At 37.5% G+C, this 16401-nt stretch overlaps 1 protein-coding gene across 1 annotated transcript; it reads left to right on the top strand.

Moving 5' to 3' along the window:
- Positions 1-4394: 4394 nt before the first annotated feature.
- p2ry4 (pyrimidinergic receptor P2Y4) lies at positions 4395-10533 on the top strand. The gene is made up of 2 exons (XM_062426055.1): positions 4395-4594; positions 5936-10533. Exon 2 carries the CDS (start codon positions 5984-5986, stop codon positions 7070-7072), a length of 1089 nt encoding a protein of 362 aa, XP_062282039.1. The 5' UTR covers positions 4395-4594; positions 5936-5983; the 3' UTR covers positions 7073-10533.
- Positions 10534-16401: the final 5868 nt, after the last annotated feature.

The following is a 16401-nucleotide window of genomic DNA, read 5'->3' as shown; positions in this document are numbered from 1 at the left end:
GTTTTTGCTATCTTTTTCTGGTGACAATGCTTCATAGTTGATTACAGGTTTTGCATGTAAAATCTTATTTGAAAAAGTATGAGGCAGCATAAAATGGAAGCCCTCAAAAGAACTTGGATACATTTGAACTCTCAGATGGTTGGTCAACCAAAATGTAATGTGTCTGGTATTAACAAACCATTACAAGTTGGACAATACCATTTGAAAAAATGTACTGGTGACTTTACTAGACTTATTTTGAGTCAAAGCATGACAGGCCTCAACTATTCAGTCAGAGTGTAGGATTAGAAAACTGAACATAACAGTGAGATGTGTGACTGACATGTGAACTCACTATCTGTCTGTCTCAATGCCAATCATAAAAGGGACATTTGAAAGCAGTGTGTCCATAGACTTTGGGTTATTGGAGTGCATATGATCTTGTTTGCAACAATCAGACCTCAGTTTTTGGTAACTTATTAAGTAAACACCTCATATCACCGTCGTTTATCATCTGTCACTGACAGCAACATTACTCATCCTCCCTGCTTTTTATTTCTTTATGATCAGACTTTATAATTCCAGACCTTATCACATGAATCTTACAAAAAAAGCCTGAGATGACAAAGATTACTGGAGACACAACCCAGTGAGTCATTCACAGCTCCACATCCACAATTGATGTTTTATAACAGCCGTACAGGCTACTGTCCAGCTGTGCAAATATTAACTTCTATGACATTTCATTATTGACTAACATTAAGTGTTGTCATGGGAATTATCCTTCCTTAGACAGACAATACCCCAGACTTTCGATCTTTTACTTGAGTAAAAGTAGCAATGTCACAATGTAGAACTACTTATTTAAAGGAATTTTACCTAGAAGTATGGAGGTTTTAAACAGAAAAATGTGCTGAAATTTCAGAACTAAAAGTAGACTACTCATGGTTAACCTTTGTTACAGTCCTGGTTCCTCATTAAACAGGATGTTAAGATGTAAGTAGTTCTGCTGTGGCTTCAGTCAGTGCAAATTTTGATAACTTTTGATACTGCTGCGTAATTTATTCCACAGTATTGCATCAATGATATAAAGTAATTCATATGACAACAACAATGATACAGTATTCATAGGGAGCATAGCTTAACTGAAATGTTGTGAAAGAAAATAAGATTGTATCATAAAATAATATCACCAAGCATGCAATGACGTACCACCTCTGGACACATAATTACAAATTTCACTGTATTTAAACATTCTGTTCTCTAATAATAACAATAATAATAAAACATTTAATATCATATTTTATACAGGCGATAAAACTCTACTAGTACTAAAAGTACTTTACAATTAACTGAAGAAATCAGAGAATAATTAAAAACAGGCACATTAAAACAAAGGCAAATAGAGAGTTAATTGTAGTTTATCAATGTTTTGCAAGACCATTAAAAAAGAGCATTACAGTAATGTAATCTACTTGAAATAAATGCATGAAGTTTTTCGCCATCTTATTGGGATAGGATCGGCTGTGTCTTTGAATGTCTTTGAACAAAGAAAGCTGCTTTGGTCACCATCTTTGAGTCTTGGAGAATGTCCAGGTTTGTGACTTCTGATTTGGGGCCAAACTGCCAAATTTGATGAGAAGTGGCTCTCTTTTTGTATGTGGACCAACTAATAACATTTCTGTTTTCTCACCATTTAATTTAAGAAAGTTGGTGTGCATCCACTTTTTTTAACTGCAGCCAGACCAGTTGTTAAATGGCAAAGTGTTTTTTCAACACTTACGTTGAATGAAATATAGAGCTGTGTGTCATCAGCATGTGTGTGAAAATTAAGTTTATGCTCTTTGATAATATCACCTAAAGGAAGTATGTACAACAAAAAAAGCATAGGACCAAGCCAGCTTCTCGGAGCATATAACTCATATTTCATTGATACATGATCTCCCTTAGTGACAAATAACTCTCTCCCTGATATTTAAGAGCCAAACCAATTTAAAATACTGCCAGAGAGTACCCAGTTCTCAAAGTGCTCAATAAGAATACTGTGATAAATTGTTCCAAAGGCAGCACTGGTATCTAATAGAGCTAAAATAGAGACGTCGTTAGTATTGCTGCTAATCCTGAGATAGCTGACAACTTTGGTAAGGGCTATCTCAGTGCTGTGATTTGCCCTGAAACCTGACTTAAACTTTTCTAAATATTATTTTTGTTAAAAAAACATCATTTTCTAGTAAATATCGATAGATTTGATATAGGCCTATTGTTATTTAAGATATCACTTTCTAGGTTTGTTTTTTTCAACAGGGTTTTATAGCTGCAATTGTGAAGGATTCAGGAAAACATCCACTTTCAAGAGACATTAAAGATCATTTAAATCCCAATGAAAGCTCATGAAGATCTTTCTGACAGAGTGAAGCGAACAGTTAAAACTCTTAAAAAATATAGTGGGGACTAGGTCAAGACAGCATATAGTAGTCTTACTTTGCTTTACTTTACTTGGGGTGATCGGGCCTTCTCAGCTGCTGCCCCCACCCTATGGAATTCACTCCCCTATCACATCAAAGTCTACCCAACCCTCTCCTCTTTCAAATCTGCACTCAAAACACACCTTTTTACACTAGCCTTCCCCACCTAGCTCCCACCGTATTCTTCATGTTTTAACCTCTGTTTTGTTTTTAACCCGTGTATGAATTAATAAAGATTTGTTTGTTTTAATAGGGCAAAATGTAAAGCGACTTTGAGTACCACATAAAGCGCTATATAAATGTGATTTATCATTATTATTATTATTATTACTACTTTAAAACAAGTTCCTGATCAGAAATAGTGATGAATTTCAACATACTTATTTTTGCTTGGTCAATTGATGCTGTAACCAGCATCTATAACGATACTCACTCTTATGGAGGTCATTTTTTTGTTAAAGAATATTGCAAATTCCTAACATCTAGTAGAAGCTATTTGGTCCATTGACAGGGGCAGGATTGAGCAACCAGTTTATTGTTGTGAATAATGTTTTTTTGTAGGATGATTGTTACTTAAACATATTAAAGGTTCAATATGTAACTATTACGAAGCTATACACGTGTATTTAGTGTTTTTTGTTCCCAATGAGTGAATGGGAATTAACATAGCTTAAATGACATTAACCAACTTTGTCAGTTGTGTTTGTCTGTAGACTGATTTTTACCTACAAAAGCAGAACATAACTTAGCCCTTTAGTTTTTTCTGTTGGTGGTCCGAAGATGGTAGGTATACATACCAACTAAGTATACTACCAATTCTTATCATTGAAAAGGATTTAATCTTTTTTCTTTTAATAATAATAACAAAGAAAACCAACTGACATGTCACAGTGCTGCTCACCTCCTCCTTCAGTTGGGGGTAGGGCTAGTTTATTGGTGTTAGGGATAAAAACAGGGCTGCTGGCCCTGAAGCTGCATCTATTGGGTGTGGCACCAGAAGGGGCAGGGACAACTGATTTAGTATGAATAACTTGCTAAAAGTTTTCCTGCATTTATTTAATGTCGGCTAAAAGCAGAGTGAAATGTAAAAACATAATTTTCTGTTATGTTACTCATGTTAGGCAGCAAAAGTAAACTTTTCCCACTATGGACTAACATTAAGCTAATTGGTTAATTTTCACCACCTATACTACACGGACCTTTCTATGTGAAAAAATGGGTAATATACTGTTGCCCTTCCTTTTCTCTGTTTTTTTTTCAAAATTTGGATGCCAGGTTTTCTTTAGGAAACTGAGACATGATACTCATTGCTAGCATGTAGCCTTGGCGCCTGGTTTGTAGTCAGGACTAAAAACCATTTCATGTAAATAGCGAGGGGGCAATAAAAAAGAAGGGAAAAAACCCTTGAGTGTTATTATACATTGTAAATACAAATAAAATAATATATGTATGCTTACAGGTTGATCATTTAATATATTTTTTTTAAATCACCAAATGTTCCAATAATTTTAGAGCCCCTATCAGTCACAGGCCCTTAGAGTCGTCCTAACTCACAGAAACATTAGGAAGCATAACCCTTTTAACATCACTACATCAAGTGTATTCCCATGATGATAGGTGGACCCAGTGAGATAAACTACTTGGTTCTCAAGTAAGGTTTTTAGGATAGGGATCTGCGTGTTTTTACTGCACTCATTATACAGTTTGATAAAGAATGGTGACATTTAAAAAAGGCATAATAGGTGTGTGTTTGTGTGTGGTAAAATGATCCCTATAACAGCACCTTCACGTGGGCGTTGAGCTCATTAAATGAAAAGTGGCTGTTACACTACAGACTGTTTTTAGGCGGCTCTTCTGCACACTCAGCAATGCGACTTCCCATTTCAGCCGTAGTGTGCTCTGTCCACACACGCTGCGCTCGGTGTTGGCTGTGTGTGTAGCGGGGCCATGGACGCCTACACGACTTCAGAAAACAACTCAAAGAACGTGCCTAATGAAACCCATGCCGACTGACCCACAGCGAAACCGACAAAGGAGAACATACTGAACTTCTGCTTAAAAGTGAAACTTTTGAAAACACGACTTTTGGGTATTGCCGCGGTATCAAGATCAGCCTGGCAGAAGCATTTTCCTGAGGATCCAATTTTGGGGTAAGTGCAGCCGAGATATTACGATGCTTGCATTTGTGTGACTGAGAAATGTCGTGTTGTTCAGTGCATAGGTTACTGTATGTAGAAGGATCTCATGTTGAGCAGAACAACTACATAAATAAATGTCAAAACTTCTGTCACCGTGGTGGAAAGTAATTAGTTCGTTTTTTTATGTCAGTTTAAGGAGGGAAAGTTAGACTTTTGCCTACAATACTAATAGAACTATTCGTTAATTTGTATTTTTTTCAACTAAAATAAGTTTATAATGAAATATGATATAAATCACACAAAAAGTAACCCCACCTCCACCAGCTACATTAAAATATTGCTTACATGTCAATGCTTAAAACATATAGTATTCCTTTAATATAATAGGCTATATTTAATATTAATATAATGTTGAGCTGCTTTGTGCCTTGTCTGAAATATAAGACATCAAGACAGAATGTAAAAGCAACACAAGGCAGTATAAAACGATGTCAAATTTGTAAATGAAAATAGAAAATGACAGATAAAACAGAAGAGTAAAAGTTACAGTGCATTGTAAGATAATAACCAAAAGCTTTAAAATTGACTGACAAAAAGACAGCATCAAACAGAAAAGTCTTCAGTCTGGTTTTTAAAATGATAATTTTGCTCTTCAGAAAATGTTGAACATGACAATGTAAATTCATCTTACAGTAGGGCTGCATTAAAGGTACAGTATATATAATGTGGGCGAGATGGACATGGCAAAAATTGAATATTATATTCATAAGTATGTTTTAATTAGTGTATAATCAGCTAAAAATAAGAATTGTTGTGTTTTTGTTACCTTAGATTAGGCCGTTTATATCTATATTGGGAGCAGGTCCTCTTCCATGTAGTCTGTCATGTTGCACCTCCATGTTTCTACAGTAGCTCAGAATGGACAAACCGAACACTGGCTCTAGAGCAGGCCGCTCACGCTTTTTGAAAGTTTTGCAGCCAATGATTCTCTTACATGCTTGGGAGGGTAGGGTTTGGGGTATATTCTATTTGCAACCCCTATTCTAGATGCTATTAATTCTTACACACTGCACCTTTAAATGATTATTTTCACTATCAATTAATCTGTAGCTTATTTTCTCACTTAATCATTTGTCCTAAAAAATGTCAAAAAAGTTTCCCATCAAAATGATTTATCATAATTTCTTGGAAGGGAAAGTGACATCTAAAGATGAAAATGGTCTATATTTCTGCTTGAAAAATCATTTAAACAATCTATTGATTGATAAAATATCTGTCAATTAGTTATCTGTTTTAGCGCCAAATTGTTTCTGCTGGAGTCTGCATATCTCAGAACTTCTTGTTTATTTGAAGGTTGTCATTTCCTGGCATGGAAGCGCACCATTGAGAGGAGACGTCATCATGGAAATGGTCATCAGCAGCAGCCCCAGCAAACACAACCAGTCAGCCGTGTTCACTTCAATATTCAATTCTAGCTGTTACTTTGATGAGGAGTTTAAATACATCCTGCTGCCTGTATCGTACAGTCTGGTGTTTGTGGTGGGCTTCGTGCTGAATGCTATGGCTTTATGGATGTTCATCAAGATGCGTCCATGGAACCCCAGCACAGTGTACATGTTCCACCTTGCCTTGTCAGACTTCCTGTATGTTCTCTCCCTGCCTACCCTCATTTATTACTATGCCAATCGCAGTCATTGGCCCTTTGGTGTAGCTGCCTGCAAAATAGTGCGCTTTCTGTTCTATGCCAACCTCTACTGCAGTATCCTCCTCCTCACCTGCATCAGTGTGCACCGTTACCTTGGAATCTGCCACCCCATCAAGGCGCTGACCCTGGTGAAGTCCCGCCATGCCCACTTGGTGTGCGGCCTGGTGTGGGCCGTGGTGACCGTGTGTCTGGTGCCGAACCTCATCTTCGTCACCATATCCACGAGGGACAACTACACCTTGTGCCACGACACAACCAGTCAGAATGCTTTCCGGAGGTATGTGGACTACAGCTCTGTCGTCATGGTGCTGCTATTTGTCATCCCTTTCCTGGTCATCATGGTGTCTTACTGCCTGATGGCGCGGGCCTTGTGCCAGAAAAGACCGGTGTCTACCAGCAGGCAAGGCGCCGCCTCACGTCAGAAGTCCATCAAGCTCATCATAGTGGTGTTGGTGGTGTTTGCTGTGAGCTTCGTCCCATTTCACATCACACGGACCGCCTACTACATCACCCGCGTTCTGAATCTGCCATGTGATTTACTCAACATTGTCAACTTTACTTACAAGATCACCAGGCCGCTGGCGAGCATTAACAGCTGCATTGACCCGATTTTGTATTTCCTGGCTGGAGATCACTACCGCTCTAAAATGATCTCTGTTCTGACAAGAAAAAGACAGACGACAAGCAGCCAAACACTTGAAGAGGCACAAATACAACCGAACAACAACACTGGCATTGCTCTGGTCTACAAAAACACAAAAGCCAGAGAAAAGGATGAGAGATGAACTGTTATATTTTATCTTTTCAGGAATCTAAAGCATTGAACATGTATTTAAGAGTGCTGCTTTAGACTCAGTAACATTTCTTGCACTAACATTACCATCACCTGGGTGATTTGCCTTTTTTGAGAAATATAAAAGATTTTACTGTAAAATCTATGGAAAGTATGATTCCTTCGATGACATTTGTGTTTGTAAGACAAATAAGTGTTGTTGTTTTTTTTAAATCAAGGAGTCTGTACCCTTTCCTCAGCATACAACCTCTTAACAAAAAGGGATTCTTTAACAAAATGTTATTTGTAATACACAGTATATAAAGTATATGTACTGAAGTAACTGTAATCAAAGCTTTTTTATTGAGAAAATGGTGCCTATGCAGAAGAAAAGTTTTAGATTATGTAAGTAGTGACTTGGCACAAGTGATTACAGGTGCCATAAAATCATAGATGATTCAGTTAGTGAATTATTGTCATCTGATCAAGGAGAGGTAAATGGAATATGGCAAACAGTAGTATAAACATTTATCTTGATATCTGACCAGGGATAACATATATTTTGGTTATTGTCTTAGAAATGAGAGAGTTATGATGCAATCCTTCCTGTTGTATCAACAGTGACATTGAGTTACCCAGAAACTGCGGCTCCGACCAGTGCAGCCCAGCTGTTTTTGTCCTTCAATATTCACAGCTGTCTTTTGCTCAGCCGTGAAGAAAAACAGAGGGGCTGATCTGGACGAGATGGAGCTTTTCAAACCACCCACGCCTCATTAGAGGGATAAGGGATTTTCCTTTTTTGCTTTTACCTTTGGCGTTGATACATGGAATTAAAAACGTATTTTTTTACTGATCTAAGTTGAACCCCTTGATAGTTTTACAGGATGTGAAAGCAGTATTGGAAAGTTTTACTTCATGCTACAAAGTTGTTGTTTTTTTAACATTGCTGTATGAATCCATACTGGAGCAGATGTATCCATGCTACACATTGTCACTCATGATATTAATGAGCACCATCTTTGAGGATGTTTTTGTAATTACAGGTTAATATGTATCATAAAATATTACTGCATGAGTAATGTTATGGTTAGAATGTGGGTAACTATTACTATAGTAACTGTTACTGTATGTCACATAACATGAAGTGATTGTACAATATATCAAGTCATTTTCTCACGCACTTTGACAAACAGAAACTAACTTCCCTGACCTACAGTGTAGTTGATGTTTAAGGGAAGTGAAGGTATGTGACCAAAACAGCAAAAAAGTATTTTTCGTTGGAAATCTGCCCTCAGTCATAAAGAGTAAAAAAGACGCACCATAGTTGGAGCATCAATTGGAAACACCACCAAAGCTTTTGGGTCACTTTGGGGTCACATGTTTTTATATGACTACAAGAAAATGATGCAGTTTCCTTTTTGGGATAGTGAATGAATACATTAACACTGTAACAATGATAAAACAGTTACATGATGATTCAAAATTGATCATAAATGTCTGATTCACACTTTGAATGTTGATTCTCTCCTAATGTTAAATTTCCCCAAACTGCAAGTCACTGTAAATCACACATACTTTTCACACCTAATGATAGCATCTAATGTACATTCTGTCTCAGCTGGTTCCATCATTTTATTGCAGCTACACAGTCCTTTCATTTAGGGCTACAACTATTATTGTCATTATTGATTAATGTGTTGATGATGTTCTTTATTAATTGATCAATCACTGGGTCTATATGATGATGAAAAACGTCAATCATTGATTCCCAAAGCCTAAGATGCAGCATAAAATGTCTCGTTTTGTCCCAACCGACAGTCCACAATTTAAAAATAGTAAGTCTACTATCAAAGAAAATAATCACACTTAAGAAACTGGAAGTGTGGAAGTTAATTTTCTTAAAAAATGACTCAAAACAGTTTGATTGATTATCAAAATAGTTGGCAAAGAATTTTCTGTCAATCCACTAATTGATACATTGCTTAATCATTGCAGCTCAACTTGCATTGATTGAACTATTCAAACCTAAGATCTTCTAATTTTATATCTGAATTTTTACGTCATGAATAGATTTGATGCCTAATTCGTGTTTGGTATCTTTGGATACTTTCAGCTTTTTGACAAAAACTAAAATAATCTGTGGTTCTGAACAAAGTTTGTCCATACGATATGAATAGTGTTGTGGAATTTCTGTAATAAAAACACAAAGCGAGTTGTCTGTCGGACTTTAATTGACACACATACAGGACTCTTAAATCTGGATTAGACAGAGAGACCAAGAGTTAAGTCAAATGTTTACTTACAGTCACAGCCACACCTGACACAGAAAGTTGCAGAACAAAGATCATGAGACTACACAAACTTAAAGGTACAGTGTGTAGAATATAGTGGCATTAATCAGAAAAGACTTTGTAAAAATGGAATCTATTATTTATAAGTATGTTTTGATTAGTGTAAAATCACCTGAAAATAAGATTTATTGGGTTATGTCAGAATTAGCACGTAGATCTACTTAAGGAGCGGGTCATGTTTTCATGGAGGCTTCCATGTTTCTACAGTGGCTCGGAACAGTCAAGCTAAACGCTGGCTTTAGAAAGAGCCATTCGCGTTTCAAATTTAGTAGGCGTTAACACCAGTTAAAAGACAACGAAGTAGAAGAAGATGAAGTTGTTGCTGTTGAACACATTTTATATTGTGAGAGGTTTATTGAAACAAAAAACAGATAAATGGAGGATTATTATTTATTACAAGAAAAAGCACAGGAGCGTGACTCGCTGTCATCAAAGAAAAGAAAACACAAACAAGCTGAACGAAACAGACAAGTGACGGTATAAAATGAGAATAAACACCACAGACTACTGAGAGTTTTGAAAAAGGACTTAAAATATTTCTTTTTAGCAGAACCTTTGACTTTTATTATCTTGCTTTTTATTATGTTTAATATTAATGTTTTTACCTTGTAGCACTTTGAGATTTGCTTCAAATGTAAAGTGTGTTACAAATAAAATGTATCATTATTATTATTATATTTCCCCCTGCCGCTAATGGTTCAAAACCTGATAATGTACAATGTTTATTTGCATTAGCCTTAGTTTGTGTCTCAGATAGGCTATTTTTTTTAGCACACAGTAGCTTCAGTTTGTGTCTCTCTCTCTCTTGTGAGCTGCTGGTAATGTTAGCGTTAGCAAGTTTCAGAAAAGACAACATAGTTGTGCTATTAACCCAACGATTCTTTTATTTTCTGTGGCACTAAGAGACAACATGTGGACTGATAACTAAGATATTTAGGACTGGCAGTGTGCTAAAGACAATAGGTTAAAGTAATGACTAAGTGTGAAAGATAAACTGAGGACAAGTCTGCTCATCAAGATCCAAGGCTCCCAGCATCTTAGGATGTATCGTAATGTACTACAGGAATGTGTGACTGTGTCATGTAGCACTTTTTTCTATCTATGTTTTGTTTCTCCCGCACTATACCGCTAAAAACTACACATGACACACTGAATCTTTAGGTTGACAGCTTGTCTTTTGTTCATCACTTATCAGTGTCTCTTCCTTGAGTTCTGACTCTGCATCCATCTGCTGGGAGCAGGAAGTTAAAGGTCAGCTCAAACATTCCTCCACTTTCTCACGCAGCGGTTGTAAAAGTAAAATAAGTTTCATACAGATGCACATAATTATAAAACAGCATGACATAAAAGATTTCCATTGCAAAGAGGCTTGTATTTTGGTTGAACAGATCAACCTTTATACAATTACAAATAACCCATAAACAAAATAATTCAGCATATTCACCTAGAAATTAATTTAACTTGTGGATAAGTGGATCCAGACCATCAGTGCTGCCAGTCATTCTGTAATAGTTTTTGTTTTTCATAACATTATGACAGGATGCATCTCATGTGTCTTCACAGTTTTTTTTCACCAGCAGGCCTCTGAACAGTTACTTTCATCAACATCTTCAGTTTGGACTACATGAACCAATAATTATTTTTTGAAAAACAAGTCGAGGTGACCCTGACAAAGATCTGCTAGGTTTAAACATGATCTCATTTTTGATTGTTAAAATGAATCTAATTAAGATTTAGACTGCTTGCTAAAAAGAAGACAGGCCATCTTTGTGCACTGTTCAACAGCTAATCTAATTGTGACTGGCCCTTTTCTCAGTTGCAGTGTAACCTGTTCTCTGTTAAGATACAAGCTTACTAGCGCCTCCCTGTGGTGGGATTTTGTCAAGATGCCTGCTGGCTGTTATAGTGGCACCTCAGGAGAACTCCAGTTGGACTTCTCAGTAAAGAAGTTAGATAGTAGTTTGTGCATATTTTGATCATGACCAGGTTTTCGCAAGTTGCCACTTGTAGAGCAGGTTTTAAATGTTTTAAAGGTTGCCACATGGTAAAGTTAGGATTATAAATGACAGCAGACCCACAATAATGACTGTGAATCTGACCCAAAAAGTAGAAACAAACACAAAAGTCTTAAACTGTGATTTTTAAAATAACCGACCTGCAGTCTTCTGGGAGTTTGTTCCAAATATGTGGAGCATTAAAACTGAAAGCTGCTTCTCCATGTTTAGTTTTTACTCTGGGGACAGAAAGCACACTTGTCCCAGATGGACTGGATAGTTCATAAAATAGCAGCAGATCAAACATGCACTTTGGCCTCCAACCAGACAGTGCTTTGCAAACCAACAGTATTTTAAAGGCAATTCTTAACATTGTAACCAATAAATCATATGTAAGGTGCATGCAATGTTATTCCGTAGCACAACTCTCAATCTATATTGTTTTAATGGTTATGATACACTCTGGGTAAAAATTCACTGTTTTTAGTTTACATTGTTGACTTGCTCTTTCTGACCTTGATGTGCTGATCTCAGAAAATTTTGCAAGATTGCTTTGTCTTGAAATACTCATTGAGGCATAAATAGAGTACTTTGATTGAATAGACTTGAATTTAGCGTAGTTACATCTGTAGTGATTTTCAAGTCACACTGAATGATGAGCCACTTTCTCAAATCTATCTCTCATGACTATCAAGCAAGAATCGCAACTCGTTTCCTTATGTTATCATGTTACACTGTGTTCTAATATTGTGGAGATGCAGTTTTTTCCAGGTTTGCAAAAAACTTGAATGAAACTTGAAGAAAGAAACATCTTTGTTTGTATTAATCAAATGGTTACAGCTCACTTTATTGTGTCCAGTTTCCATGCAGGTCTCATTACATCAAATCAAACAACTGCTTATTTTAGATGATTTTGTTTAAGGTTGTTTCTGGTTTCTGGACACAGTGACAGGATATGTGTGTGATATGCTGCCTCGATGACACATTCTTAGGAACACAATAATTCAAGAGCAATACATGATAGAAACTTCATAAATGACAGTAATATTCCACCTGCACTCTCCATGAAGACTTTAGAGGATGTAATTTGGAAAATTGGAAAAAATTATTTTCTGTCCAAATTATTTTCTTTATGATAAAGTAATTACGAATTAAGTTTTCCTCTTAAATATAGGTCAATTAATTTGTTAATTGGTTTAAATAAAAACATAGCAACAGAAGTGCTTTCAAAACTGCACCTGCTTAAGTTATTAAAAATCTCTGCAGTCACCCCAGAGTAACTTAATTTTATACTTCAACAGAGACATGTGTGCTTTTGGTTTGCATCTATGTTGTCAAACATTACATTCAGGGTTAATTACATGATAATTGGCAATTGTAATGTTTGAATCTGGTTCCTTTTGGTAAGTTTAATGTTTTGAAATCAGGACTCACTGCAGGGCCCCGCCCCTTGTCTGTAAGACAGCGCTGCGGGTTTAATCTCTCTTTTACTAAAAAGTCAGTCATCTGCGTGGTAATGTCCTCCAGTGGTTTTATGCCGGTATGTTTAAAAGTACTGAGGAAAATAAATCAACACAGACCTTCAACGCACTGTGATTGAATAAATGACTAAATTTGCTTTGAGCACATAAAACTACGAAGGAAACGTCAAGCTGAGGCCATTAATTAGGAATTTTAATTGTCACTTTTGCTGTGAATAAGCAAAATGCTGTGCCAGAAAAACACTATTAATTGTATTTGAAAACACATTTTTAAAAAGTATCCCTATTAGATTGATACAACTGCTGAAATTCCCCAAATGATTTAATTTTTACTCGGAATAATTTAGACGAAAGTGCACAAATGGCAAAGTAAAGCTTTTGCTATGTAAGCTTATGAACTAAATATATTGCCCAGTAGTCGCATTCATGGTGGAAAATAACTTGATAGATACAATTCTGTATTTAACAGTTATTCGATCATTGCTGTTTAAATGGTCTCATTGTTTGATGGTCTTATTTGGATCTGTGTCTCGATTCTCCATCTTTACCTGAATTATTTGCACGTTTTTTCTTCTTCCTTAATCAACCATCATGCAGACTTTTGAATGAAGCACTTGATGTTCTTGGGCAGTGAGGATGTCTGTGCTCAAGGACACTGAAGGACTGCGAGTGCAATCAATGATCGAATTCACTACATTTAGAGGAAAGAAACATCTTCTTTTTTTTTTTTTTTCGATTTCTTATTGAAATACAGAAAAATAACCTGGCTGGGGAGCACGTGTCAGACAGCTTTGAGAAGTCTATTCAGCCCCATGTATTCATCATTATTAAATGTGACAAAGTAGCCTTGTCGCATCCCAGCACTTAAAAATACTTTGTGGATGCTTTCCATCAGCTCCAAGTATTCACTCTGCAGCAGAAACGGCTTCAAGTTGATTGACTTAAAGGCTGTTGTTGACATTTGCAGTTTTGGAGTGCAGGACTGAGGCATTCTGAAATTTAAAATGTCACCAAAAATTCAAAAAAATTTCAACTGATATTACTGACCTTGAAATATGTTTTGGACTCAAATATAACTTAATGGAGTTTTTAAAACCTTTCCAGTTGGTTTGATCTGAATACAGATGTTCTCAGAGAAAATTAAATGATTATCATCCAAGGGAAACCCATCACCAAAAAATAAAATGTAACTGCATGCAAGTATGTTTTAATTAAGAGGACATATTCCTGTTAATAAATAATAAAAGGTACACTGTGTAATGACTGTGAGCTACACCCACGCCACGGCCCTAAAGTGATGTATTTGTTGAGCCTTGAACATTTTTTCTGTGTTTTTCTCATTTGGCAAATTATAAGGCAGAGACGAGGGATTTCAAGGACGCATGGACTTCAATTTAATCGAAGAGGCTGAGAGTGGAGTGGAAGAGTGACACACAGAGGAGAGAAGTTCATTATTCGGCTGAAAAGGAAACCAATGGCTTTCACAGTCACCATGGTAACTGGCCTTTCTTTTGCTGTCAGACCTATGATAAGGTACTTCACAGCATTAAGCACAATTATTGCAAGGTAAAAGGGGAAATATTGCTTTCCAATGCTAATAGATGTTAGATATTGATTGGCATGGCAACTCATACAGAAGTGTTCTCCGACTATTTCACCTGCATGACCCTCTGCAACCTTTAATGAAATTTGAGCTTGCATCTTTGCTTCAGCTGAACACCATAAAAAAAACCACTTTATTTGTGACAGCAAGAAAATGAAGACAGATTCAGTAGTGAGACAGTGAGATGAAGCTCCTACTTCCGTCTTCGCAACATTACTCATAACATAAATACTAAACACCCGCTGTTTCCCATCATTACCATGTCATTCTGTTGTCAAGTGACCCTGCTCGCACTCTCACACAATGGCGGGTCGGCCTTGGCAGCAGTGAGGTCAGCGCCAAGCATAAGTCCAGGCCATGGGGGGTGGTTGGTTGGTGGTAGCCTGCTTAGTGGGTGAGAAGACTGAGGATTTACATAGTGGAAAGCATGGGAGCCAGTGTGTGTGTGTGTGTGTGTGTGTGTGTGTGTGTGTGTGTGTGTGTGTGTGTGTGTGTGTGTGTGTGCGTGTGCGTGCGCGAGGAGGGATAGGGTGGTGGGGGGCAAATTGTTTTAACCCCTATTACAGCAACTGCATGGCGCTTCTCTTATCTAGGCCGCTGCAGCCACTCATTAATATTCCGTACATATGGCAGTGCTTTCTGTATCATTGTCTATTAATGGGAGGGATAATCGCTCATTCAATTATCAAGCAGTCAGCAAAAGACCAACCGCGCCTGCACACCCCTGGTTCACACAGTGGCACAGACCAAAACAGAGGTGTGCCAGTGAGAAGGTGAGAGCGATAGCAGGGATTACAACATATTAGCTACTTTAATAAGTCAGGCGTCGGGAATAATGTGAAGCAAATAGGGATCTGTTGGTGAACAAGAAACATGTCTGAACTTTGTAGCAACAAAGCAGAAGAGGGCGGTATCTTAAACCTTTCTTCTTCTTCATTTGTAAAAGTCACACATGGCTCACTTGCACGTCATTGTCATGTCCGTGATCTATGTGACAGTTTCAGAGAGCGTTTCATGCTTTTAAACACTGATACTACTCCTGACCTGTGGTCAGAAAAGGCCTTCGATAGCTGTCTGATAGACTCTGGCGGCTCTGGCTGAATGAAGCTTGACCGTGATGTCTGCAGGCCAAAGATGTGTGAAGTGATCAAATGCGGCGCTCATCCCTGTTGATCTGTGCTTTGTGGCCGGAAGATCCTGCACTGTCTGCCTCCCTGCTGCTGAGGCCACAGCCTGGATATGAGGGGGTTACTGATAATAGTATGACCTCTGGCTGTTTTGACCTAAGAAGACCCTGTTGAGTCAACAGAGGCACACACACACACACACACACACACACACACACACACACACACACACACACACACACACACACACACACTTCCCCTGACTATGTTGGTGCCTGTAGGTGAGATTTTAGAGCGGAACCCCAAAAAAGGGCAACAATAGTTTCTCCAGTCCTAGAAGTTCAAAATTAACTCACACTAAAATTGTTTTACCTCCAGCCCTCACAAAGTCCTCCCAGTACCCCAAGTGGGGGTCAAGGTACCATTTAAGTGTTTGGTGGCATTGCCTAAGGTAGCACATGAAGTTTGGTGCCTGCTGGGGAAAACTGATCAACCATTTAGGCTTTGAAATCAAACTAGATGAAAGCCTGTGCAAGCCAGTGGGGAAAAAGAAAGCACCTGCGATGTAACCAACCAACTACAGGTCTTCCTTGACCTGAGGAAGACCTGTAGTTGGTTGAAACGTCCCAAATAAAGAAAAAGGGGCTCAGATTCATTGTGTGGGTGCTCTTTGTATCTAGTTTAATTGTTTTTTTTGTTTTTTTTATCCAGCAGGTCCTCCATTCAGGTTTTGGTGGTGTGCGTATGACTACTTTGTTTCATTGGGGAATAAAAACATTAAGAAGC

This window comes from Scomber scombrus, chromosome 9, assembly GCF_963691925.1.
Source record: "Scomber scombrus chromosome 9, fScoSco1.1, whole genome shotgun sequence".
Lineage (NCBI taxonomy): Eukaryota > Metazoa > Chordata > Actinopteri > Scombriformes > Scombridae > Scomber > Scomber scombrus.
Note: the sequence above shows the minus strand (reverse complement) of the source record. Positions and strands in the feature narration are given on the sequence as shown.

Excerpts from the sequence above, each read along its gene's own strand:
- p2ry4 (XM_062426055.1), top strand. The coding sequence starts at position 5,984 with ATGGAAATGGTCATCAGCAGCAGCCCCAGCAAACACAACCAGTCAGCC.